Raw genomic sequence first — 27,839 nt, forward strand, 5'->3', positions numbered from 1 at the left:
GACAACATATGTGGTGTCTGCCTCCTGATGGTTCCACTTAACTTCTCACCTAGCCAGTCCCACCTACCTTGTGTGGTGGACCAAGTGGGATGGCTCACTTGGGTGCATGTACTAATGGGTGCAATGCCCCTGTCTATTTAATTCAAAACCAAAACTGATAAATTCATCTGCTTTTTATCCTCACTGGGAATTGGCAATTCTAAACAATGTCAGTGATGAAACACTCCTCCCCCCAGGCATGGATCCTTCCCACTGCCCCAAACATTCGATAGCATCTTTCATGCCCCATGTGAGGTCCACACTGGAGCTGAATCATGCTTATATTCTTGGTTCCCTTATATTGTTATTTCTTGTTAAATACGCTACATCCATGTTAGAAAAATTGGCAGCCTAATAATCCCATTGTCCTTTATGGCAGCTGTTACTACTGTCTGATTGACATTTTAGGGGGCGCCTGAGTGGCTCAGTCGGTTGAATGTCTGACTCTTGATCTCCACTCAGGTCTTGATCTTGGGGTCGTGAGTTCAAGTCCCACGTTGGGTTCCATGCTCGAGCCTACTTAAAAAAAAAATTGCTTCTTATCATAGGACTTTACGTTTCAGAATGGTGTTAGATGGACAGGAAAATTCAGATACTACAGAGAGTTTCCACTTATCCACCCCCCACCCTGCCCCAGTTTACTCTAGGATTAACATGGTATATTAGTGGAGTAGATTGGTTACAATTAATCTAACATTGATACATTATTACTACTAACTAAAGTTTAGAGTTTATTCACAATTCCTGAGTTTTTACCAAGTGTTGTATATCTATTTCAGGGTCCCAACCCATGACAGCTCTGTGTATTTGTCATGTCTCCTTAGGGCTCCTCTTGGCTGTGATGGTTTCTCAGACCTTTTTTGATTGTTGTTTTTTTACTTTAACAGATTTGAGGAATACTGGTCAAGGATTTTGTAGAAAATCCCTCTTTGGGGATTTGTGGTTTTATTATTTTTTTAAGTTATTTACTTGAGGCTTAGTGTAGGTTAGTCATTGTGCAAGATGAGGGATATAGCCGTGAACCGAGACGTTTATAAACAGCATTTATAAATCAGTGACATTGATACTGGACTTGAAGAGAGCTATATGGACTGAGAATTGAACCCAGACGGCCCCGAGTTTGACTCTTGATCACTGTCGTATTTGCTACCTCCCATGGGCAGAGGAAAGTTCTGCAGGTGGATTTGGCATAGTAGGCACATTTTGAAAAATGTGGCAACCACAGGATGATGAGAAAACTAAGACAATAGAATAAATAAGAAGTAAGTTGGATTCATTTCCGGTGAATAGATTGGGGAAAGTGAGTTAAAATAATCTTTTTTAAGTTAAAATAATCTTTACCTACATTACTCTTTTGAACTCTTCTGCTCTTCCTATTAAGTTCTACTGTGCAACTTTTTCTGTTTTTAGATGGTCCTGCAGGAATGTTTTTGTGCAATCCAAAAATTAATGGTCAAAGTCAGGATAGCCCAGTGGCAGATCTGTCTATCCCTTAATGCTTTTTCATGGCACACTGTGGATGCAATAAAAAAAAAAAAACCCATGTGTGAAGTGGTCATGGGGTGGGAAGTCTGGTGCCAGAGAGTGGGGTTCAGGGGCTCTATCTTCCTGGTCTGGGCCAGGATCCAAGTCCTTTGAGTCTTTCTGAGCCTTGATTGCCTCACCTCTAAAGGACAACTCAGTGGAGTAGCAACACCTGGATGAAGTTCTAAAATGAGCCACCACGTTAGGACAAAATCTGGTAAAGTCAGAATTACCCTTGAAAAGTCTTCAAACTACCCACAAAGATGTGAACACAGTGTGCCATGTGGAAGACCCTCACACAATCTGGGAATATGTCTCACAGCCCACTTTTCTGCCAGCATTTGGTCAGATGACTCCATCCTTGGTTAAATCAGATGAAGGATCTACTTGTATTTATGGCCCATGTTGTAATAAACAATGACATGTCTTTACATGCCAAGATTAGAAGAAACACGGCTTGCTGGCCGATGGAAGAAAAGCGATCTCACAGGCGTCAAGACCTTGTGTTTGGTTTTGGTTTTTGTTTCTCTGCATACATAGTTGAGTTTATGTACCTTAGGGCATTATAGTGCACCACCCAGCGCACTCCCAGTGTACTTGGTAAGGATTGAATGAGATTGTATGCATGAGAGTCCATGGTGCTCTAGGCAAATGTTTGGTTACCATAAATATGATCAGTGAGCAATATACTCATGGTAGTCATAAGGAGGTGTGTGATATGCTTTTTAAAAAAAATTTTGGAAAGGAGGATATTGCATGTCTTGTGGCTTCTGAGGAACCCCGGTGACTTGATTTCTACTGAGTCTGTGTTTGGTGATTGACTCTACAGAGGGCTCTGTCTTTTATTGGGTTAGGTTTGGTCTTAGCCTCCTTCTGGGACCTCCCCTCTACTGTGGGCTAATATGGCTCCTTTGTTTGGCCACAGAATGTCCTGAAGGAGCACGCGGATGACGACCCCAGTCTGGCCATTACTGGGGTCCCTGTAGTCACTTGGCCAAAGAAGACTCCAAAGGTAAGACACAGATCGCCCGCAGCTGGGATACCAATCCCACTGCCTTTCACATCTTCTGTAAGATGAATGTTGGCAGCTTTGCAGTGAAGACTCCTGGCAGAAGGCATCCTAATTAAGATGAATGGTTTTGGTGATTTGTCCATTCCAAGTTTCTGTTTTTTCAAAGGCATCGATTTCCCTATCTGTGGAAACTGCAGGCAGTGCCCTCTGGTGGTCACTCAGAAAACTGTGGGGCAAGTGATGCCTCACTTTTCCCTGTCCTTAGGTGACTTCTATCCCTTCTTCCCTCTCCTTTCTTTTCTTCTTTCCTTCTCTTTTTCCTCCAGGTGCGTCAAGGGCTGTTCCCTTTCTTTTGAAAGTTAACTTTTTTTCTCTTTTAAAACTGATTGATGCTCACCATGAAAATGTCTAATCAAGTAGGAAAGTACAAAGACCCTGGGGAGAATGATAATAACATCACTGAGGACTTACCAGGAGCAGGTGGCTTTACCTCGTTGTCTGCATCCCTCATCTTTCTTAGACTCCAATAACCCTGTGAGGCAGACACTTGCGATTCTCATTTTACAGATAAGGAAACTGAGGCTGGCAAAGGTCAAATCAATTGTGAGGGCTCTTGGTAGAGCCGAGGGCAAGATGACTAGTTTATGTGACAGCAGAGACTAAACTGTTAACGAGTATCCATCTCGAGTCCACTATCCAGAGAAAACCAGTCTTCTTCCACAGTCTATGCTAGGGTGGGACATGTATGTATCAATCCATTTGTCCACACTTAGCCTCACCACTTTCTTAGGCAAGTTATAGAAACTTCCTGAACCTTACTTTCCTTGTCTGTAAAATAGGGCTATAGTAGCACCTACTTCAAATGTTGTGACTGGATGAGACACTAGATGAGACAATGCATTGTTGAATTTGTTTCTGGTTAACTATGAAAAGAAAAAATAGAACAATGCATGCAAAGTTCTTAGGACAAGGACTGACCAGTAGTGAGTGCTCTTTAAATGTTAGTTTTAACTTAAGCAGCCTCTTCACTGATGGATGTTTTTTCTGATTTTTTTTTTCTGTCATGGGAAACATTTAGAGGAACATTCTAAATCTGTGCTGTCCAAAATGGTAGCTGCTAGCTCTATGGCTTTTGAGCACTTGAAATATGGCAAGCCCAAATTGAGATGTGCCAGAAGTATAAAATACACAGCAGGTTTCAAAGCCTTACTGCAAAGAACACTGTAAAATTTTACTTGTTAATTCTTTTTTTCTTTTTAAGATTTTATTTATTTACTCATGAGAGATACACACACACACAGAGGTAGAGACACAGGCAGAGGGAGAATCAGGCTCCATGCGGGGAGCCTGATGTGGGACTCGATCCCTGGTCTCCAGGATCACACCCTGGACTGAAGGCGGTGCTAAACCGCTGAGCCCCCCAGGCTGCCTGTTAATTATTCTTTTTGAAAAATTTTGTTTATTTATTCATGAGAGACACAAAGAGAGAGGCAGAGACACAGACAAAGGAGGAAGCAGGCACCATGCAGGGAGCCTGATGCAGGACTCTATCCCAGGACCCCAGGATCACGCCCTGGGCCAAAGGCAGACACTCAACCACTGAGCCACCCATGCATCCCGCTCATTAATTAATTTTTTGTATTGATTGCAGTTGAAATTAAGGTTGTCGGATTTTAAAAAGGATGCCTATTTAAATTTGAATTTCAGGTAAACAAGTAAAACTTTTAAGTATAAGTACAGCCCACATATCACATGGGATACATTTACACTGAAAAAGATTATTCATTGTTCATCTGAAATTTTTTTTTAAAATTTTTTTATTTATTTATGATAGTCACAGAGAGAGAGAGAGAGGCAGAGACACAGGCGGAGGGAGAAGCAGGCTCCATGTACCGGGAGCCTGATGTGGGATTCGATCCCGGGTCTCCAGGATCGCGCCCTGGGCCAAAGGCAAGCGCCAAACCGCTGCGCCACCCAGGGATCCCTGTTCATCTGAAATTTAACTGGGTATACTGTATTTTTATTTGCTACATCTGGCAACTCTAGTTGAAATGATAGTATTTTGGATATATTGGTTAGACAAAATGGATTATGAATATTAATTTCAGCTTTTTCTTTTTGCCTTTTTAAATGTGGCTACAAAAAATGTAAATGTACATGTGTGGCTCACTTTATATTTCTGTTGGACATTGATGTTCTGGGTTATTCCTTCCACCTTTGTTTGATTATCTTCTCAGGGTATATTCCTAAATGTGGAATTGCTGGGGAGAAGGAATCCCTATTACTTCTGATTCTCTTTGAAGCTTAGTGGGAATTTAGGTGATGATAGAAACAAAAAAAGGATTTGCCTTCATAGTTCCTACCTTTTGAATCTCGATCTGTAGGAGCATATGGGGTTTTAATGTTTGCTTTCCCCTACATGGGCAATAAATACAACTGCCATTTCTGAGACCACAAACTGTACTTGCAAACATAGCACCTTGCAGCAACCCAGCCAGGCCCCATGACTACTCTGAACCTGAAGAGGAAACCGTGGCTTTGCCTCACTGCCTGCTTCCCTCTCAGGGGAAGATGCTCTGAGGGAGAGATCAGGGTTTGCAGAACACAAGCTTTTAAAAAACAACTTGCCACTACCCACTGTAATCTCAGAATTAATGGAGGAGTCCAAGTGTGCTTCTCTGGAGGAAATCTACTACCAATGTGTCCTGTGCTCTGTGCCTGAAACCATCCAGTTTATACTGGAGAGGCCTATAGGCATTATTATTATTATTTTTTAAGATTTTATTTATCTATTCATGAGAGACACAGAGAGAGAGGCAGAGAAATAGGCAGGGAAAGAAGCAGGCTCCCTGCAGGGAGCTTGATGTAGAACTTGATCCCAGGACCCTAGGATCATGCTCTGAGCTGAAGGCAGATCCTCAACCACTGAGCCACCGAGGTACCCCGAGGCTTATAGTCATTAAAAAACAAAACAAACCAAAAATCATCAAGTCTCTGCCTCCTTCCTTCAAAGGGCTGGAAATTGGAAGCAGGCTCCTGGGGGGAGTAACCCTTATCTAAGATTTTCCTGGAGGATTGGTGTACAAGCACTGGTCTGTACACAAGGTCGTATGGCTGGTATCATCAAATCTGGAGAGGGGGATAGACTGGAGCCTTAGGCTGGTGAAGGGTGAAAGGAGAGCATTCACTATGTCACAATACTTTGGGGATACTAGTGTGGGTTTTTTTTTTTGACATCTTATAATAAAACAAATATAATTTGCTTACCATAAAGTTCTCTCACTTAACGTGTACAACTCACTTTTTAGTATATTCAGTATATTCAAAGAGTTATGCAACTATTCCACAATCTAATTTTAGAACATTTTCATACCCTCTGAAAGAAATCCCATCAGGTGTCAGTTCCCCCCCCCGCCCAACCCCTAAATCTTCCCCTTCCGCCAGTCCCCAGCAACCACTAATCTCTCTATCTCTATGGATTTGCCTGTTCTGGACATTTCACATAAATGGAATTATCCAATACCTGACCTTTTGTGACTGGCTTCTTTCACTTAGTATAGTATTTTTAAGCTTCATCCACATTGTAGCATCTGTCAGTACTTCATTCGTTTTTATTTTTATTTTTTAAATTTTTAAATTTTGATTTTTAAAAAAGATTTTACTTATTTATTCATGAGAGACACAGAGAGAAAGAGGCAGAGACACAGGCAGAGAGAGAAGCAGGCTCCATGCAGGAAGCCCGATGTGGGACTTGATCCCGGGTCTCCAGGATCATGCCCTGAGCTGAAGGTGGCACTAAACCACTGAGCCACCCGGGCTGCCCTTCATTCCTTTTTATGACCAAATAATATTCTACTGTGTGTATATACCATACTTCATTTATCCATTCACTAGCTGATGGACATTTGGGCTGTTCCTACCTTTTGGCTGTTGTGAATAATGATGCTGTGACATTTGTGCACAAGTATGTATATGGACACGTGTTTTCATTTCTTGGGTTGGCACATAAGAAGTGGAATTGAGTAATCATGTGGTAACCCTGTGTTTAGTTTTTTGAGGAATGGCCTGACTTTTCCAGGGTAGCCGCATCCTTTTACATTCCTACCAGCAATGTATGAGAGTTTCAGTTTATACCTACATCTTTGCCAGTGCTTATCATCTGTCTTTTTCTTTTCAGCTTGCTTTAGGATTTCTCAAACTCATTTAAGTTTATCCCGATTTTGCAAGGGCTGCCATCACAAAGTACCACAAACTGTGTGTGTGGCTTCCAGGACAGATGTTCATTTTCTCATAGTTCTGGAGGCCAGAGATCTGAGAACAAGATGTCAGTTGGCATGATCTATTTCTTCTGGGGACTGTCTTCTGGGCTTGTTGATAGCCGTTGTCTCTGTGTATCATCACATGGTTTGTCCTCTGTGTGTCTGTGTTCTAATCTCCTCTTAGAAGACACCAGTCATGCTGAATCAGGACCCACCCTAATGACCCCATTTTAACTTCATTACTTCTTTTCTTTTAAGATTTTATTTATTTATTCATGAGAGATACAGAGAGAGGCAGAGACATAGGCAGAAAGAGAAGCAGGCTCCCCGCAGGGAGTCTGATGTGGGACTCGATCCCAGGACCCCGGTATCACGACCTGAGCCAAAGGCAGACACTCAACCACTGAACCACCCAGGCATCCCTAACTTCGTTACTTCTTGAAAGACTTTATCCCCAGCTACTCACATTCTGAGGTGTATGGGGGTTAGGGCTTTCATGTAAGAATTTGGTATGTGTGGGGAGGTGGGGGATAGTATTCAACTCATAGCGTTTACCGTACATTATTTTAGAGCCATAAAAAGATGTAAATAATGTAATAATGTATACCATGGCCCCCTACTCAGCTCTAGAAATAAATTATTGCCGGTACAGCCAAAACCCCCTGAGTACTCCTCCTCAATGTAGGCATCAATCTTTAGATGTCTTTTTAATCTCTTATTTGATCCTTACAACGATGCTGGGAAGTGTGGATAGTGTTATCTCTGCGGGTGCAGTTGAGACTGGGAACTCAGAGAGGGACACAGGTATGCCTTGGGCCACACAGCTTGTGAATAATGAGGCTTTAATCCCTAGATCTGAGGAACTCAGTGAAATGTGGTGGTGGTGGTGGGGGGGGGGCGGGCATGCCGTTATATGTAAGCATTTCCTGGCTGGTGGGGTTAAAAAGTTAACAGGAAAAGGAGAAGTTAAGTGAACGACTGACTGCCTGGGCCGCCCAGGGTCTCTCTGTTCCCAGGTTTGCAGTCGGCTTGCTCCCAATTTCATGTGGGTTGGGTTGAAAGATCAAGGGTGCTCGTTGAGGCTGTCAGGATGCGAGGTAGGGAGCGGTACTGGGTCTGGGTCAGGTTACTTAACAAGTAATTAATGCTAAATGATGATGAGCAAGAAATGCTTTGATCTCCTACCTTGCCTCCTGGAGAACAAAGTCCTTTTCTGGAACTGATTAGGTGTTGTGAGGTCATTTCTGATGCCGCGTCTTTCAAATCAAAGATGCTACTGAACCACCATTCGTCATCATTCACCCAATTGGCTCTTTCCACCAGTGGTGATAGATTTGTTTTGATCTGTCTACACTCTGGCTGCTTTCTTTTATGACCAGGTGGCAGGATTTGGGGGGCCTGTCTGTGACCTTAGAACCAAGCCAAGGGAACTGAGCTTATTTGAGGCCCGACCTCTGACCTCAGCCTTATTAGCAAGTTGACCTTCTGCTCACCAGCCAGAAGGCTAGCTTGCTGGTTCTTTCACAAAGAGGGAAATTGAGGAAACCAGGGGGGAGGGAGGTGGGAGACTGAGCCACAGCTGCCTCTGGAAAAGTGAGCCTGTCGATGCATCCTGTTCTTATTCTTAATCCATTATCGCTAGGGGCCAAACCGGGCTGCCACTTGAATTTCAATTATTGGCAGTTTTTCTGGAGAATAGGAGCAGAGGCTGAACTATGTATGAATAAGTGCCCTGATGGGGGACATGGGACAGCCCTTCTCAGTTAATGGATCAGCTTCCTTTCAGGGACATTATGGGGCACACAGGAACCACAGCAGGAAGTGACACACACACACACACACACACACACACACGCACCCCTGATGTGTGTGTTACCCTTCGTTCTACTTACTCTGTCTCTCTTCCCCTTCCTCTGCAGTTGCTCATTTAGATCTGGAAGGCCTGAAAAGTGTGGGGTCCCTTTGGAGTGACACACAGCCTTTACCTGAAGGAGAGGCACATAATTCACTAAAAAGAGGCCCCATGTACTTCCTGTTCTTTCTCTGCTCTGGTCTCAATTCCTGTCACCCCTGGAGTAATTAGGTTGAGGAAGAGGAGGAGGAGGATGACGGTAATGAAGACCTTTTATTGTTGCCTTCTTGGGCCCAGGTAGTTTCCCAGAAAGGCATCGTGGTCTGATGAGAGCCGGTCCTCAGGCCAGTGGCATTAGCTTTACCTGGGGAACTTGTCTAAAAAATAAAATACAGCTTCCTGAGCCTGGTCTGGGACACTGAGATTTAATAGGTTTGGTGTGGGGCCCAGGAGTCTACACTTTCTTGACATTTGTTGGGTAACTCTCATGCATGACTAGGGTGGGCTCTGGGTTCAGACGCACCTGGGGATTGAACCCTGGCTTTGCCACAAACTAGCTGTGTGGCTGTGGGCACATCTGAGCCTCAGTTTACTCTTTTGTAAAAAGGGCTCATAATGCCTTTCCTGCAGAGTTGCTGTGAGATGCTGTCTCTAAAAGACCTCAATAGTAGGCCATTAGTCAGTGATAGCTATTGTAATTTTTTATAATTGTGGCTTACAAGTAAAGGACGACCCTGAATCTGCCCTCTCAGAAGGCGATGCTCTCTAAGAAATAGAGGATGCAGAAGGAAGGGACTGGAGCAGGGGAGGGGGGGGTGAATAGTTGAGAGACATTTCCCATCCTTCAGTTATTGTTGGCTGGTGCAAAAACTTAATCTCAAGCAAAGATCCTCATGGCTTCACCTCCCCAAAGTAGTCATGGCTGAATGGAAATGACTGGTTCAAGAAAGTGCTTCTCCTCCTGCATCTCTTCCTCTCTCCCCCAAATGGAGTCCTAGTTGTTGTGGTGACCATTGCCTTGGACTGTGCCCCTGAGGGTTTGAAGCTGCTGAGGCCACAGGCTTTGCTCCTGGGCCAGGGTAGGAGTTGGGGGTATCTAGTCCTTCCAGCTTCCTGAGAGCAGGTAAAGTCCAGAGGAGAGCAGCCTCTGAGAGTGGGCATGTGTAATGCCCACAGGCAGGGAGGAGGCCAGCAGTGGGAGCGCTGGCACTAGCAGTGCAAAGAAAGACAAGAGAAGCAAGTGGATGGTGGGGAGGATACAGTGAGGGAAACCAAGGGAAAAACAATCTGGGGCCCTCGCTTGGAATCTCGACGGTTTTCCTCAGTGACAGCTGAGTCATTAGTCCAACAGGTTCCCAGGAGCGCAGCAAAAAAACCTGTGATCAAAGAATACCCACAGATGTGGCCTGCTTACTCTGAAAAGTGCTGTATACAACATCAGTAAACAGCAAGATCCAACTCAAAGAAAACCATCAACAGTGAAGCTGGGACCCAGGTCTCTGGACCAACTTTTATGAGCTCCATTTCCAAATTTGTTAGTGGCTGAACCTATATGATGTGGTACCTTCTGGTGAGCCAACTGACAAGGATCCATCAGAGCCCTCTGATGGTGGAGTGGAATGGAGGGCTTTTTGGTGGAGTGAACCCAAACAGACGGTAGAAGTTTCTAGACTCATACCACACATGAGACCTAGAAAGGACAGAACTGTGACTTTACCTGCTGGCTTTTTGTAGGTAAGAGTTCTGACTTCTCCCCATGTCTTCACATTCTTTCTCGGCTCTGTACATGCCCAGGTCTAAATTGCCTTTCTATAAGGACACCAGTCATTACTGAATTAGGGCCCTAATAGCCCCATTTTAATCAAATCACTTTGGTAAAGACCCTGTATCACATTCTGAGGTCCCAGGGTAAGGGGTGGATAGTACCTCACTATATGAATTTTGGGGCAGATACAATTCAGACTGTAAACTTGAGCTGAGCCTTCACTAGATCTCCATCTTCTTTGAATCGTGTCCCAGATCCTTGACCTGGCCTGGAGTGCCCAAGTCTTCAGCTGTGGTTCTACCTTAAAATCTTTAAGATTTTCTCTCATCTGCTCAACATTGCAGGGGAACTGAATGACTCCATATTTTCCAATTACTTGGTCTTTGCTCTTGCTACTCCCCTTCTAGAAATGCCCTTCTTATTTCCCCCATCCATAACATTTCCACCTCTAAGCCCAACCAAGCCCCCTTTTCACCAGGAAGCTTCCCGGGCTGGATGTTCAGCTGGATAGTTGTATCTCCAGAGCCCCCCACTTCAGCCTTCTCTGGCCTGTTGGCCTATTCCGTGGGCTGCACCAAAGGGCTTTCTTGTCTCTCTGGCTTCTAATTTGGCTCAGCCAAAGAGAAGTGACCAGCAGGAGATGAGAATGTGGGAGGAGAAAGAGGTTGGGGTATTTGGGATACCTCGTGGGATCATGGCAGGTTGTCTGTTTCTTTCTTTTGAAGGCCACGATTCCTATTTTGTGGCCTTCTCCAGTTTTCTTTCGGCATTTCCAGTGACTGGTCCATCCTGTAGCCCATCAGCCAAAGGGAGGTAATGGCTTGTGGCTGTCACCAGACTCAGGGTGTAACACTGAGCCTTGTAGGTTTCCCTAACCCTACTTACGCTCTGTAAATTGAGTCTCTGTTAAACTCTCCTCCATGACCTGGTGTGCGGCTGCCAGGGTGCCATCCGTTGCCTGCCAAGATCCTGACGGCTATACTTCCCCCGTCTTTCTTTCCATTGGACATCTACATTCTACTCTGCATTTTGTGGCTTCCACTGGCTTCTTGAAACTGGAGCTCATCTTATTAATATTTCCTTCCCCATTGTTGTATCCTATTATGCACGATTGCTCCTAGATAGCAAGGGCCCAGGAAATGTTTGTTGAATGAATGAACTCAATCACAAGGTTTTCCCAGCTTTTCTAAAAGATAAAATTGGACTCAATCCATTTCAGGCTCTTGGCTGGCTTTCTTTTACCCGCGTCTCTTTGGTGAGAATGTGGATCTCTCCTTAATGTAACTGCTATGTCCCAGTCCCAGCTAACTGTCGAAAGAATGCTAAATGGAATGTTCAGGGCTCCTGGGTGCTCTTGGACCCTTTTGTCCCTCAGATTTAAGCATCCTCCTTTATCCCACCGGACTTAGAAATCACCTGGAATTTCTCAGCCAACATCTATGTCATTTTAGATTCGCTTTATTGGAACTTTTAAGTCAGCGTTCAGCTGAAATAACCTGTAATTAAAGTCTGCACCAAGGATTTCTTTCTTAGCCTGATAACCTGCTCAGCTGTCTGTGTTAATAATGCCAAAGACAAATTCTTGGAAAGCAACTGAAATATTGCAGGCTCCTGCCTTCGGTGGGGTAATTAGAAAGCCAGGCAGGCACTGTAAGTGATTGCCTGCCATTATCATGGTTTTATTTCGGGAACAATGGCCTATCCTTCAGACTTTTCTTTTTGTCGAATGTCATCCTATATTTCCCATTTTAAAGGAGGATACTTGATCATTGACATGAAGAATAAATTGTCATGCTCTTTTATTCTCTCCCCACCCCGACTCTGTAATTTGGCTTTGTTAGAAGGATGGATGTGTATGCTACCAAATGATGTTGTCAGGTAATACGTTCTCCAAATTTGGGTGATCTAGAGGGGGGGAAAAGAGCACAAGTAGGTGAATACAGTTTAAATATGTGCATTGTTTAACTTTGCTTTTTGTTATAAAGGTGACAAGAGCAAGTGCATTTGTTGGGATGAGGGCAACTGTGTGTAATTATACAGGCGGAAGGTAGGCAAGAAGTGAACGCTGTAGTAAAACTTGCTCTAAACCACTGACCTTCTCTACCAATGCATGTAGATAACTAAACAGCAAAAACACTTTGAAGGAGTTGAGATCATATAGATTCATTTCTGTCTTGGTTAGTGTTTATGGGACAGGATGCTACCATGGAGTGGATCATTGGTTTGAGTATTCCATATTGATTGACCTGTTCTTCTGGGAGAGGGTGTTTTTTATTTCTTTTTCTTTGATTTTTATCATACTTTAAAAATAATTTAAATCCTGTATTCATGAGAGACAGAGAGAGGCAGAGACATAGGCAGAGGGAGAAGCAGGCTCCCCGTGGGGAACCCGATGCAGGAATCCATCCCAGGGCACCAGGATCACAACAAAGGAGATGCTCAACCACTGAGCCACCCAGGTGCCCTCATACTTTTTTTAATTGTGGGAAAACATATATAACATTAAATTGACCGTTTTAACCTTTTTTGGGTATACAGCTCAGTGGCATTAAGTATATCCACATTGTTATGCAACCCTCAGCCCTGTCCATTGCCAGTGCTTTTTTTGCCATCTGCAAGTAAAACTTTAGAGCCCTTAAAACAAAAAGTCCCTGTTCCTCCTCCCCTTGCCCCTGGCAACTACCCTTCTACTTACCGTTTCTATGAATTCTAGGTACCTCATGTTAGTGGAACCAGATAGCATTTGCCCTTTTGTGACTGGTTTATTTCATTCAGCATAATGTCCTCAAGGTTCATCCATATTGTAGAGGTATTAGAGTCTCCCTCCTCTTTCACGCTGAACAGTATTTTATTTACTCATCCACCCATGGACACTTGTGTTGCTTCCACTTTTGATTACTGTGAATAATGCTGCTATGAACATGGATGTATAAACATCTTTTTGAGTCCTTACTTTCAGTTCTTTTAGATGTACACCCAGAACTGGAATTGCTGGGTCATATGGTAATTGTATGTTTAATTTTTGCAGAACTGCCATACCATTTTCCATAGCAGCTGCATCAATTTATACTCTTACCAAGGGTACACAAAGGGTTCCCGTGTCTCCACATCCTTGTGGAGTTGACAGTTGTAGCTTTCTGGTTTTGATAATAGCTGTCCAATGGGTGTGAAGTGATGGGTGTTATTTCTTTTTAGCTCACTTTATTTTTATGGTGAAATATTCTATAGAAAGTTATGGGCATCATGACATTCTGCCCCTAAATACTTAGTACTTAATTGCATCTTTGAAAAAGAATAGTGTTTTTCTACACAGCTGAAATCATGTGATTACATGTACCCAAATTTACAATTTCTTAATATCACCTAATGCCTGGTCATATTGAGATTTCCCAAATTATCCTTTGCAGATGCTTTATCCAAACCAGGCTCCCATCCAGAACCGTACATTAAATCTGTTTTTAATTCTCTTTCAATCGAGACCTTTCTCAAGACATTGATTTGTAGAGAAGACAGAACCATGTGTCTTGCAGAATATCCCACTATAAGCATTTGTCTGATTGCTTCCTTGTGGTATCATGTAGCTTTCTCCCTATCTTTTGTAATTTCTGTACACTGGAAATTAGATCTAAAGGCTTGGTTAAAATTCAATATCATGGGTTGTGGATTAAGATGACGGTTGTCTGATACCCCATTTTTCAGTTAGGTTTGTCCTTCTTTCCTCCAGAGAATAATCTGGAAGGGGAAACATTGACCTCTGCTTTGCTGCTTTCCTCCATCATTCACTGATGGTTTCAGTACCAGCTAGTCATTCTTTCCCGTATCAATAATTCTATCAGGAGATGAAAATAAAGCTTTAAAGTTTATCATCCCTCCCTTGTGAATTAGCTGGCATTCCCCACCCCACCCCCCAGTATTATTGAGAAATAATTGGCTTACATCACTAAGTTTTGTTTTGTTTTGTTTTTGTTTTTGTTTTTGTTTTTGCAGAGCTTTCCCTCATCAGTTGGGGCTACCCTTAAACACAGTTCCTCCTGAAAAGACACTATGCGTGCTCAATTCTTTTCCTTTTAAATACCAATTTTCAAAGTAAGAAGTTGGTTTAATGGCCACTTCAAATGGTGACAGATAAGCTTGTCAGGCTTTTTCTATGTTGAGTGTCATGATACACATGGATTTTCATAGATCAGGGGGGCTTTTCGAGGCAAATTGGCCTGCTGGAGATGAGCCATTCTTTCAAGGAAAGCAAGAATGGTAAATGAAGAGAGGCCTATGGCTCTAGTCAAAGTGTGTGTGTGTGTGTGTGTGTGTGTGTGTGTGTGTGAAAGAGAGAGAGAGAGAGAGAGAGAGAGAGATCTCCTATCCCTACTTCCAGCCACACCAGCCATTATGTATTTGTATTCCCTAAACAAAAGGCATTAGAGTACCTAGTACCTACCACAAGAGCCAATCAGACCACCACCACCACCACCACCACCACCATCACCACCACCACGCCTGTTAGCCTCTCATTTAAGAGGTGATTCAACTCTCTGGTTTGGTTAGTTTCAACATGCCCCGCGGTTTAGGACTTACACATTTCCTAACCAGGTTACCTTTCAGGAATAGAAACTGAAGATCACTCTTAAGTGGTGGCAGGATAAAAAATATATATGAATGTATCCCACTGTATGGATATGCCACATTTTGGTCACCTGTTCATCAGTGGATGGAATTTGGGTTGTTTCCGCAGTTTGATTGTTGTGAACAGAGCTGTTCCATCAACAATGAACATAGTTTTACTCCTGTTTAGTCTCCTGTCTCTCTACTTTATCATCCTGTCTTGAGCAATCTTTGGATTTAGTCTTTTCCTTTGACAACTTTGAAAACACAGAACTTTTTATCTTGATTCTCTAAGGTGCTTCTCTGGGGGACGGTGAGGCAGATAATGGGACAGGTGCCTGGTTGGGAAGGAAACAAAGTGGGGAGAGTTGGTTTTGTTAAGAAAAATATTTTTAAGTTACGGAAATCTTGGTGGTAGGCCAGATTTATGCTCACATTTTATGTATTTTTAGCCCCTCCTATTCCACCCTCTCACCCCCTTCACTCTTCCACCCCCACTCCCCCCACCCCCACCTCCCAAGCCCCAGGGGAGAGGGGTTTGTAAAGGAAATTCATTTATTTTGTCCAAATTGAGTGCTCAGCCTTAGCCTGGATTTTTGTAGGGCAATGAATAGAGAAGGGAAGTAACTTCCTAAGGTCAGCGAATGAACTGGAAATGGGGTGGATGGCAGGAAAACATTTCTCAGATCAATGCCAATCACCTGTTAAATTAGTTAATCTTTAAAAAAAAAATCCTGTACCTGGTCACAAATCTTCCAGTGAATGTAAATATTTGTTGGTTGATTTTTGGTAATGTAGAGAGACATTATTAGGAGAGGGACAATATTTAACAGAAAGCCCAATCTGTTTAAAGGACCCATATGACAAATATGCATGGGTTTTTGTTTTTGTTTGTATTCATGAGAGACACAGAGAGAGGCAGAGACATAGGCAGAGGGAGAAGCAGGCTCCCTGTGGAGAGCCTGTTGCAGGACTCGATCCCAGGACCCTGGGATCACTACCTGAGCCAAAGGCAGATGCTCAACCACTGAGCCACCCAGGCACCCTATATGCCTGTTGTTTTTTTTTTTTTAATAAATATTTTATTTATTTATTCTTGAGAGAGAGAGGCAGACACAGGCAGAGGGAGCAGGTTCCATGCAAGGAGCCCAATGTGGGACTCGATCCTGGTCTCCAGGATCACACCCTGGGCTGCAGGCGGCGCTAAACTGCTGTGCCACCGGGGCTGCCCTATGCCGTTTTTAAATGCTTGTGGAATCACTCTCCAGGGGGAAAATAGAAAGCAATTTAATAACATTAGTAATTTCCTCAACAGAAATCACAGTAGCCCTTGGTCGGTCACATGGACACTCCCTGAACTGTAGTTTTATCCAGGCAACCCTAGAATCAGCCCTAAGTTGCTATGTGACACAATGTAAAAATTCCTCTTATTTACATTTTATTACAAAAACTACTCTCCAAGAGACCTCCTTTCTCCACTAAGGGGGGAAAACTCTATTGAGAGACAGAGAGACAAATGATAAGATATAGTAAAAGAACTGAAACATGCATTCTCTCTTGCTTAAAAAGTATAAATGTTTGCTTGCACTAGGAAGCTACTCTTCACATGCCTGTTCCATCATTTCTATTCCCTCCTTAGGGGCACGTTTACAAATGGGTTCCATTGGTTTAGGAGATTGCTGGCCAGTTACTGGTCTGGATTCAGAGACTCCATTCTCTTTCCCTGCCCTGATCCTCTGGGGGAATAACGTTCCCAAGCTTTAGCCATGCCCTTTCTGACATGGGCACAAGGGAAGGGGCCACATGCAGGACGGACCCTTATCCCCGGAAATGGGGATGGAGAGGATGGTTTCCTTCCTTTGACCTAAGCTCACTGCCTGTCTGGGCACTGGAGATAGTGTGCTATGCCCGTAGGTGGTTAATTCTGGGTACAATCTCTCAGCAAATCAGAGGTCATTCTTGATGTTTCATGATCTGATAGGCAGACCAGAAAATTAAATGACACTCAGAGAGAAAACAGGGAAGTGGGTGCCCATAGTGACTGAGGCTGACTGAGCTCCCATCTGTTTGTTTATTTTCTCACCAAAGTTCTGGATCCTCCTGGCTCAGGGTGGCATCAGCTTTGGGAAGTTCTTTCTAAGAACATAAGCCTTGGCTAAGTGGAGCCAGGAGCGTGTTCAGCTCTTAGGGTCACTCAAAGATGAGGTCAAGAGGGAGAAAGGACAAACCTAAAGCCCAAGTGTAAACTAAATTTTTGGGTGGCAATATTATTGGGCCAGGGCCAGCATAATGTATTTTATATACAGTCCAGCATGCTATTAACACAAAACAAAGGTTGGATAATTGTGTGTGCCATTTAGCTAAAGGAAACTTGATCAAGGGAAGTAGAGGAGTAAGAAGTTCTTTGCAAGTGTCAGAAGAGGAATTTTTAATAGGTGTTAGGATAGTGGCTGGCAGGAGCCTTCTTAATGTTTGGAGAGAACCGACTGCATTATCATGTCTTAATCCTGGTTTCCTACTTGCACAGTTGGCCCCTGACAGATGATCAGATAGCAGTTTGACTACCAAAGGTTACCAAAATCATACCTATCTGCCTTCAAAATTGAATTTGAATGGAGAATACAGAATTTGCAAAATTTAATAAGAGACATTAATTTTAATTCTACATAAGTCTGAGTTTTTCACTTGGATTCTTATATCGGTCTTATTTGGCATCACCCTCTTCTTTTGTCTCTGGCATGAGGCATTGGAGTGGTGTGATTAGCAGCCTAGGCTCCAGGCTCCAGCTGCCTGCAGGTTCAGATCCAGGTCCTTTCATTTCCTAGCAGCAATATACCTCAGTTTCCTCTTCTATAAAATGGGTGAACAATGGTACATACCTGATGGGACTGTTTATTTATTTTATTTATTTATTTATTTATTTATGATAGTCACAGAGAGAGAGAGAGAGAGGCAGAGACATAGGCAGAGGGAGAAATAGGCTCCATGCACCGGGAGCCCGACGTGGGATTCGATCCCGGGTCTCCAGGATCGTGCCCTGGGCCAAAGGCAGGCGCCAAACCGCTGCGCCACCCAGGGATCCCTGATGGGACTGTTTAAATGGATAAAAGAGATAATGTCTACAGAACACTTGGCACTGGCTCTCGCCCTTCAACCATGCTTAGTAAATATTAGCTGCTATTATTGCCTGGATCCCTGGAAGGTGGCAGCGGGGGTTAGGAGGGTGTCTCTGGGTGGTATTATTATATAAGGGACCCTGGGCTTGAGAGCTACTTCCTAATTTCCTTTGGATCTCTGTTTCCTTACTCGTGAAGTGAAGGGGTCTGGTTGAGGCCCCTTCTCATTCAGAAATGATGTGGTGGAAGGAAGTTTTGTGTTAGCTACATAGCTTGTTTATCAACATTTTTCCTTTCTCTTCTTTGCACCATGATTAATGAGAACCGAGTCTTTTTACTTCCTTCAATACAGAAAAGAGCTTTTGAGAGTTCAAAAGAAATCGGCCCAAAGACAAGTCTAAGTAATCTAGCACTCCTGATAAGCAATGGGAGAGATTTTCAAGAAAAAGTCCCGCTTCCTTACCCTCTCTCTTGATGCATTATGGTATTTGGGTGTCTTTGTACCTTTGCAGTTCTGACCACAGTGAATGACAATGAAGTGAAAGCATGATTAGCATTTTATCAGCCCCTCCCCCTTATTTTAAGGGACTTCCTACAGGGTAGAATGGCCCCTAAGAGGTCAACAGATAGATATAGACTTAAGTCCATCAGGATAGCTTTTTAAAAGCTGAGATCTTTGGGGATGTAGTGAGGTGGAGGAGGGGGATATTCTTTTGCTTTTTGTTTTTGTTAACCTTGAGTGGATTGTGAAAACTATAAGAAGGGAGGAGGAAACTCAGAATAGATATGTTTTAGTAAAGATCAAGTCTGCTGGGATTTCTTCCCATACTGTCAGTGGGTGTTTAAATTTTCATACAGCCTTCAAAATCTACTCAGTAAAGTTGACATCCCTGTTTACTCACTCCTGCCGACCCCTTGCTAGAAACCACCTGAACTTTATTTACAAGGTCTCTGCCACACACATTCTGCCTTCCTTGAAAGCGCAAGAGATGACCTGCCTGTGGGTCCCTTGTGTTCGCACAGTGGATTTTGTGGTCAGTGGCCTGGGCATGAATAACAGTTGGACAACACTGCAGAGTTGATCACTGGGTTTCACAGCTAATGAGCTTTTTCATGGGAAAGCTTTTGATCTCCTTGCAGAACGTTGCTCATCTTTCCATTGGGTAAACTCTCCCATTTTACAGATGAGATTGAGCAGGTGTACAGGTATGCGTGTTTAGTGTCATATTGGACGTTCCTAGTTAGTTGGTAAGAAGAGTGCCAGCTGCTCAACAAGTCATTCTGCTCCTTGTCTTGGTTGTGGTTTTGATGCTTATAAGAGCATTGATCAGTCCAGCAAATGGTCAGAACTCCTCCTTCAGAATCAGGGCTGTGGGCATAAGTACCGCATAGACTTTTTTTGTTGCTGTTGTTAATGAATCTCAACCCAGATTTCCAGTAACAATTTTATGCAAGAGTGGGCTGCTTTTGGATTAAGCATTAAGAGGAGCCTTTACAGTTTAAGAATTCAGGAGCCCACACCTTCTGGGCCAGTGTCGGGGTCTCTGCCAATCTCCTAAGAGGACTAGGTTCAGGCCTGTAGCTCTCTGCCCCCTCTGAGATCACCTCCAGGGCACATCGCTTCCAGGAGACCCCCAGAAGGAGGGTTCCTGTCCAAGAGGGTGGGGCGCCCACCTCGGGGGCAGAGTGCATTCAGGGCCTTCTCTCTCGGGACCTCCGAATCAGCAAGCAGCTCTGTGGGAACTCCCGTCAGCACCCCTGCACGTTTCATGCTGACTCCTTCTCCATCTGTTAAGGCAAACCTGAGGGCAGAGAGGGCAGCATCAGGGGACCGGCCCAACGTAACTGCCCGCTTCCGGGGAACCGGCCCGCCCCCCCGGGTTCGCGGGCATCAGGTCCCGGACCCAGAGCATGTGCACACCCGGGGGCTCGTGTGCCCGCCGCCGGGTGCACAGGGACTCTGGCCTGGCGTCGCGTGCAGAGCCCCCCCCCCCCCCCCCGTGGCCTGCGCGCCCCGGGGCTCCCGCGAGACGCCCCGCAGGACCACACAAAAGACCCCACCCCAGGTCGGGCGAGCATTTCCTGTTGGAGCGGCGGCGGCGTGCAGCCACCCATGTGCATCCCGGGGCGCGCGGGCCGGGCGGGCCGTGGGGCACGCCCCCACGCAGTCCCAGTCCCCGCGCGCCGGCCGCGAGGGGCCGCCCTCGGCGGGCCCGCCCCCATGTCACCGCAGGCCGGGCTCCCTTTGTGTGCGGCCCCTGCGCCGCGGCCGCGCCATTGGCCCGCCGGCCCGGGGGGCCAGCCCCTTCCTGGCTCGCCTCATGCATATGCATGAGCGCCCCGGCCCTCCCCTCGTCGGCCCCTCCCCGCCCCCTCCCGCGCGGGCGTGCGAGGCGCGCGGCGCGGCTCCCTCCTCGCGGCAGCAGGCGCCCGAGCCCGAGCCCGAGCCCGAGCCCGAGCCCGAGCCCGAGCCCGAGCCCGAGCCCGAGCCCGAGCCAGGGCGAGCCGAGCCTGCTCCGGGCGGCGGCGGCGGCGGCGGCGGCGGCGCCGCTCCAGCCATGTCAGCGCGCGCGAGCCTGGGCCCACCATGAGCCATGGCCATGTCCGTGAGCGCCGAGGACGACGACTATGAATCGGAGCCGGACCAGGTCGGCGGCCCGGGGTGGGGCTGAGGGAGGGATCCGCCCGCCCGCCCGCCCGCCGACCTCCCGGCCGACCCACCGACGCGCCCGGGGCGGCCGCGACGCCGCCGCCGCCGCCGCCGCCGCCGCCGCCGCCGCCGCCGCCGCGATGAGGAGAAAGTTTTGCAGCCGCCGCCGGCGGGGCCGCCAGGGCCGGGCCGAGCGGGGCGCGGAGGAGCGCGGCAGGCCGGCGGCCGGCCCGGGCAGGGGGCGTGTGCGAGCGGCGGGCGCGAGGGGGCCGGCCGTGCGGCGGGGACAATGTGGGCCTCGCCGTCGGGCGGGCCCTGCGGGCGCGGGCCGTGGCCCGGGAGCAAGTTGCGGGCGCGGGCGCTGGCGCCCAGGGCGCGCCCCGCCGTCCCCTCGCGCCCTCTCCGCGGCCCACGCGCGTGCCGGCCGCCCCGGGCGCACCCGGACCTGCGGCCGCCGGCGCCTCCCTCCTTTCTCTTTGCAAAGTTGCACCGGGACCCTCGGCCTCTGGGCTGGAGGACGCCGCGGCCGGGGCCCGTGGGCCCGACGGCCCGAGCTTTTGTCTGGGCGCCGCGCGCCCGCCGCCCGCCGTGGGCAGACGGAGACAGGAAGGGCTGCGAGCCGCGGGCCGGCGCGGGGAATCCGGAACCGGCGAGTGCGCTCCGCCGCGGCGGGGCGGGAGGAAGCCGTGACCCCAGATGGCAGTGCGTGGCCTCAGTTGGATTCGGAAGAGAAAGCAGCCTCTCCTGGGACCCGGGGGCAGGAATCTGTGTCTAAAACAAAGCCCGGGTGTGTTTACGGCGAGAATTTACTCCGGGAAGAAAGTTGAGGGTTGACCGAGTATAATCTGCACGATATTTGCAGCAGGACACAGGCTAGGCAGGCTTGTCCGAGGAATTAAGCGTGGGGTGGGTTGAGTTATCCTGTGGGCACGGGACCAGGTGAATAAGGTGCTTATTTATAATCCTGGGTGCATTTCCTCGGTGGAATAAAGATGTTTTGGAATGTTCAGGCCGAGATGTTAGGAACGTTTTTCTCCTCCATTAGGGGTGATTGAAGAAGCGCTGTATGTGCTGCACTTAAATTGTATGGCACGTGCCATTAACTGTTTTGATCTAACAGACCAAGTTAAATTTTATTGTTTAGTTGCATTTTGTTGTTTTCCGAGTTTTGCTGGATGTCTTTCAGGTGCATGCCCCGTATGGCGTTCCTGAACCTCGCTGGTCTCGTAGATGGGATTAACCCAGAGTCAACTCAAGAGGTTTTGTCTTGGGACTTTTATCAAGTCAGTAGTAGCACAGTGTGTGAATGGTTCTCAGTTCCTGCTTCTTGGTTCACACCAAATCTTGGTTTGAAACTTTTTCAGTTCAGTTTGATTCTACCTAGTTAATCCCTGCCAGCAGTTTACCCTTCCTGCATCGGCTCATTCATAAGAAGACACTTGTACTCAACATTGACTCTGCTTTGGTGTTTCAGGATTGAGGTTCCTGTTACCTGCTTTGTTTTGTTTTGTTTTTGTTTTTTTTTTTAAGTTGGCCACACCCTGTGGCTTAGGGTAGATACAATCTTTGACAGAGTATGAGACAAGACTTCATGTGTCTCTGGGCTAAAAAACACGTTTTCAGGTCTGCCACTCCTGTGAGAGAGCTCCATCAGGAGAAGACCTGTACTCCCTGTAGCCACATTACATTCCTCCTCCCCTCAGCAGTCAGCACTGCGTGGCACTTCTGGAGCTGTCAGTCAAGTTCTTGAGGTTCACCTTAAGATGATGAGTTCCACTCAGGTGTTTTGAGATGACTTCTAAGGCAGGTCAACGGGCAGCAGGTTTTTCCCATAATTCCCAATAGAGACAGTGGTTGTTAGCAAAGGACCCTGCATTTGCGGGAGCTCCAGGCTATGGCTCAGGGCCCCTTGCCTCCTCCTTCCCTTCCTCACTAGTTTCCCCAGCCTCGGGATTTCTTGGGCCTGATAACAGTGGCTTCCTCTAAGGATCTCAGAAGCATTTGTGATGTCCACGGGAGAGTGAGTCTCTGGGCTCTAGACCCCACTCTTCCGTGAAGTATCCTTCATGGAGGGGTGCTAGTCTTGGAGTATGAGTATGCAGGTGTGCTTACCATCTGCTGTTAAGTGACCAGTGGAGGCCCTATTGGAAAGTAACTATTGCCCAGTTACCCCCAGCAACTGCACCTAGCCCCTTACCACCACCCCTCATCAGAATTTTACCTGTTCTACTCTAAAATTCTGTGCATGTCTCTTGTCTTTACCTGGGCAGCACTTCCTTAGGCCTGTCTGCCCCCTCCTTCCCACTGCAGCCTAGGTTTTCTCTGCTCCCAGTGTGGGATGGGAGCCAGTGGGTGGCGGCGGCGGTGGTCGTGGTGGTGGCGGTAGCGGGGAGGAGACCCCTTGCATGCTCTTTGCCAGTGCTCACTCCTCGGTAGGCTGTCTCCTGTGGACTTCCATTTGCTTCTCCAGTGCAGGATGTGTCAGAAAATTGTTTAGCTGTTTTCAGTTTGAGGAGATACCCCTTAAAGAAGGGCTGTTCATGAGAATTCCTGTTGCATTTTGTTTTTCATTGTTTTTTAAACCTTGAAATGAAAATAGCTTTGTTCCTTATATTTTTTTTTTTCCAACTAAAAGTGATTGTTGAGGCATCTGGGGGTGCTCAGTGGGTTTAGCATCTGACTCTTGATATCAACTCAGGTTTTTGTTTTTTGTTTTTTTTTAATTTTTATTTATTTATGATAGTCACACAGAGAGAGAGGCAGAGACATAGGCAGACGGAGAAGCAGGCTCCATGCACCGGGAGCCCGACGTGGGATTCGATCCCGGGTCTCCAGGATCACACCCCCGGCCAAAGGCAGGCGCTAAACTGCTGCGCCACCCGGGGTTCCCTCAACTCAGGTCTTGATCTCAGGGTCATGAGTTCAGGCCCTGCCTTGGGCTTCATGCCAGGTGTGGAGCCTACTTAAAAAATAATAATGAAATAAAAGTGATTATTGTCTGTTTAAAAAAAATAAAAACAATTAGAAAACAATGAAGAGGAAAATATCTCAGGAGTTTATGCAGCTGGGGCACCTGGGTGGCTTAGTCGTTTTGGTGTCTGCCTTCAGCCCAGGTCGTGATCTCAGGGTCCTGGGATCAAGTCCCCATCATGGGGCAGGGGGTGAGGCAGAGTCTGCTTCTCCCTTTTCCTTTGTCCCTCCATCCCATTTGTGTATATGCTCTCTCTTTTTCTCAAATAAAATCTAAAAAAAAAAAAAAAAAAGTTTATGTACCCATAACTAATGTGTTACTCATTATAGCTTCTTATTGAAATTTAAGACTGAGATCCGTAAACCTTCCTGAAATTTTATGTAAAGGTTTGTGACTGTGTGCATTTTTCTGGGAAAAGGTCCTTAGCTTTCCTCAAGTTCTCCAAAGGTCATCCCAAACCCTGGGTTTCTGGTAGCTTTTGTGTTTTTATTCTCTTGCTCCTTACCCTTAGTATATGAACAAATCAAAGCCATCACTGGAGTCTACAGGTGTGTATTAAGGGACCCCACATTGCTGCTAAAATCCAGCTTTTCCTGGAGTGTGCATTATGCCTAAAGATTTGGGAGTAGATGAATGTTGAGATAAATCTGTGTTATGCAGTAGAATATAACATTAGCATGACAAAAGAATTCCATACTGTTTGGGGGGTGATGGCTACCCCGTGTGGGGCTAAGTATCAGTGTGCTGCTGTTGGGAGTAGCTTCTTGGGAACTGCAGCCATGTTTCACTGTTTTTCTCACTCCTCTTGACAGTCGTACCTTCTTGAAACTCTTCCCTGGTTCAGGGAAACGACACAACCTCCTGCTGCTCTGCCTGCCTTTCTGGCCATTCCTCCACAGGTTGGTCTTTCACACTAGCCTTTGAATATTTGTAGTCTTGAATGTAGTAGTGTCTAGGACCCCCTTTTCACTCTGCCTTTTCCTCCTGGACAACCTCATGGACTTCACTAGTTTGATGGTATGTGATGCTGACTCCTGATTGTGGCCGGCCGTGGTCCCTCCTGGCCACCTTCCTTGAATGTCCCATTGGCCCCTCAGATTTTGTGTGTCCACGATGGAGTCTTTGATCTCTCTCTCCTCCCTCTTCTAAGCCCCTTGTTCTTCTGTTGCTGAAACCAGAAACCTCAGAGCTTTTCAGGACTTCCCGCCTGTGTACCCCATGTTCAGGGAGCCTCTTGGGTCTGCTTCTGAAACATCTCCTGAATCATCCCCTCCTTGTCAACCCATGTGTGTGTGCCTTCAACATCTTCAACCTGGGCTACTGTAGTATACTCATCTCGTCTCCTCTCCCTGCCTTTCATCTTGCTTATTACCCCCCAAAATTTTTACACACTTGCCAGAATGTGATCATGTTGCTCCTGAATGTAAAGTCCTTTACCTCCCCTTTACAGGGGACACCACTTCTGTGCCCTATGAGGCCCTGGAGGATTAGGCTCCTGCCATCTCAAAGACTCTCTTCCAGTAGCCATATCAGGCATGTGTTACGTAGTTTTACATCTCTATCTTATTACTCTTCCTTCTGCCTAGAATATCTCCTCCCTACCCCACCCCTATTCCTGGCCTGCAGAGGCCTATTCTCCCTTAAGACCCTTAGTCACCACCTCCTGTGTCTGTGACCCTCTTCCCAACCTCACCTCCCAGTGAGATGAGGCATTTCTTCTGGGTCGCACGCCAGGATTCAGGTTTTAGAGCCCCTGCCCAGGCTTGTATCATGGCTTCTTGTTCCCTGGCCATATGACATTAGGCAGATGACTTGACTCTGCTCTGCTTGTTTCCTTACTTCTGAATGGAGAGAATTTGTTTTAGAGATTACTGATACAAATATTGAAAAGAGTCAATAAGTGTTACTTTTAATATCATTATCATCATTACTATCACCTTGCATTTCATTTACATGGTTGTTTGTCATTCTCCCCCTGGACTGTAATACCTTTGAGAGTATGGAACACATCTTACTCGTCTCTGTAGTCCCAGCACCTAGCATTGAATCTGACACATAGTTCTCAGCCAGAAAACACTTGGGTAGGCAGGTGGGTGAATGTGTGACTCATTAATGAATGAGTCTCCAGTGCAGATTACATGCTCTGTTGGCTAGTGATGTTGAGCTTCTTTTCATGTGCTTATTCCCCATTTGTATACATGGGGTTTTGTGGTTTTGTTTTGTTTTGTTTTGTTTTGGAAGGTGGGGGGCAGAGGGAGGGGAAGAAAGAGAATCTTAATCAGCCTCCATACCTAGCATAGAGCCTGCCATGAGGCTCAGTCTCACAACCCTCAGATGGAGACCTGAGCTGAAATCAAGAGTTGGAGGCTTAACCAACTAAGCCACTCAGGTGCCCCTGTATATATGTTTTTGAAGAAATTCCTTTTTAAATCCTTTGTCCATTTTCAAATTGGAATATTTGTCTTTTCCTTGTTTAGTTTTTTTTTTAAATTTTTTATTTATTTATGATAGTCACACACGGGGGGGGGGCGGGGAGAGAGAGAGAGAGAGGCAGAGACATAGGCAGAGGGAGAAGCAGGCTCCATGCACCAGGAGCCTGATGTGGGATTCGATCCCGGGTCTCCAGGATCGCGCCCTGGGCCAAAGGCAGGCGCCAAACCGCTGTGCCACTCAGGGATCCCTCCTTGTTTAGTTCTTAGAGTTCTTTATATATTCTAAGTACTAGTCCCTTACCAGATATATTATTTGCAATATGTTCTCCCATTCTCTGGGATTTTTCACCTGATTGTGCCCATTTTAAGCTAAAAACGGAAGTTTTTAGTTTTGAAGTCTAGTTTATCTGTTTTGTTGCCTGTGCTTTTGGTGTCATGTCCAAGAAATCATTGCCTAATTCAAGGTTATGAAGGTTTACCCTTATGTTCTAAGAGGGTAGAATTTTAGCTCTTACATTTAGGTCTTTGATCCATGTTTGAGATAATTTTTGCATACAGTGTGAGGTAAGGGTTCAACGAAATTTTTTTTTTTTTCAACTTCATTCTTTTTGCATGTCCCTGCACCATTTGTTGGAAAGACTATTCTTTCCCACTACTAAGTTGTCTTAACACACTTGTTGAAAATCACTTGGTCATTGAAAATTGTTTGGCCATAAATATTATAAGGGTTTATTTCTGGACTCTCAGTTCCATTGATCAGTATGTCCTTATGCCAGTACCACATGGTCTTATTTATTGTAGCTTTGTTGTAAGCTTTGAGATCAGAAAGTACTAAGCCTCCAACTTGTTCTTCATTTTCAAGATCTTTGTGGCCTTTTCCAGGTCTCTGTCATTTCCACATGAATTTCAGGATTGGCTTGTTGATTTCTACAGAAAACCAGCTGGGACTTTGATAGGGATTGCATTGAATTTATCAGTCAGTTTGGGGAGTATTGCCATCCTGACAATTTTTTTTTTCAGTCCATGAACATGGGATGTCTTTTCATTGATTTAGGTTACTGCAAGTAATTTTAATCCTAGTGTTTTAGAGATGAAGGATCAAAGAGGTTCTGCCCATGAATATTCAGGAGAAGAGTATCTGATGGATAGGAAGCACTCCGTAAATATTTGTGGAATGAATGAAAGAACTGCAGTAATAGTGTTCCCTTAAAGGAAGATGCTTAGGAGTAGCTGGTGGAGAAGAGATACTGGAATACTATGGTTTCGGGGTGGGTGGGGAGCACATGTGGACTGTAGATTTCCTGAACAGGTGGAGCTGGGCTGATCTAATCAACAAGTAGCCTTAGGATTGAAAAGGCTGGTTTGTAAGTGAAAGTCAGTGGATTTCATCATTCCCTTTTGCTGAGAAGAATAGTCAGTGCTGAAATTAACAGACTCATTCTGGGTTACTTGAACAAATAGAGGCGAAGATAGGATAGAGTAGAATTTAGAATTGGGTTTTGAGGGGATCCCTGGGTGGCTCAGCGGTTTGGCGCCTGCCTTCAGCTCAGGGTGTGATCCTGGAGACCCGGGATCAAGTTCTGCGTCAGGCTCCCTGCATGGAGCCTGCTTCTCCCTCTG

The 27,839-nt window shown here is 46.0% G+C and overlaps 1 protein-coding gene across 16 annotated transcripts in view; it reads left to right on the forward strand.

Annotated features, from left to right (window-relative positions):
- The window catches only part of KDM2B (lysine demethylase 2B), a 118,890-nt gene that overhangs the window by 69,339 nt on the left and 21,712 nt on the right, over positions 1 to 27,839 (forward strand). For 13 of the 16 annotated variants that reach the window (XM_026018762.2, XM_026018766.2, XM_026018764.2 and 10 more), the window contains one exon: positions 2,489 to 2,575. The exons of the other annotated variants lie outside the window; for them this stretch is intronic. In XM_026018762.2, the coding sequence (XP_025874547.1) occupies positions 2,489 to 2,575 (87 nt within the window). The remainder of the gene's footprint in view (positions 1 to 2,488; positions 2,576 to 27,839) is intronic. 16 annotated transcript variants of the gene reach the window in all.

The sequence above is a fragment of the Vulpes vulpes genome, chromosome 10 (assembly GCF_048418805.1).
Source record: "Vulpes vulpes isolate BD-2025 chromosome 10, VulVul3, whole genome shotgun sequence".
Classification (NCBI taxonomy): Eukaryota; Metazoa; Chordata; class Mammalia; order Carnivora; family Canidae; genus Vulpes; species Vulpes vulpes.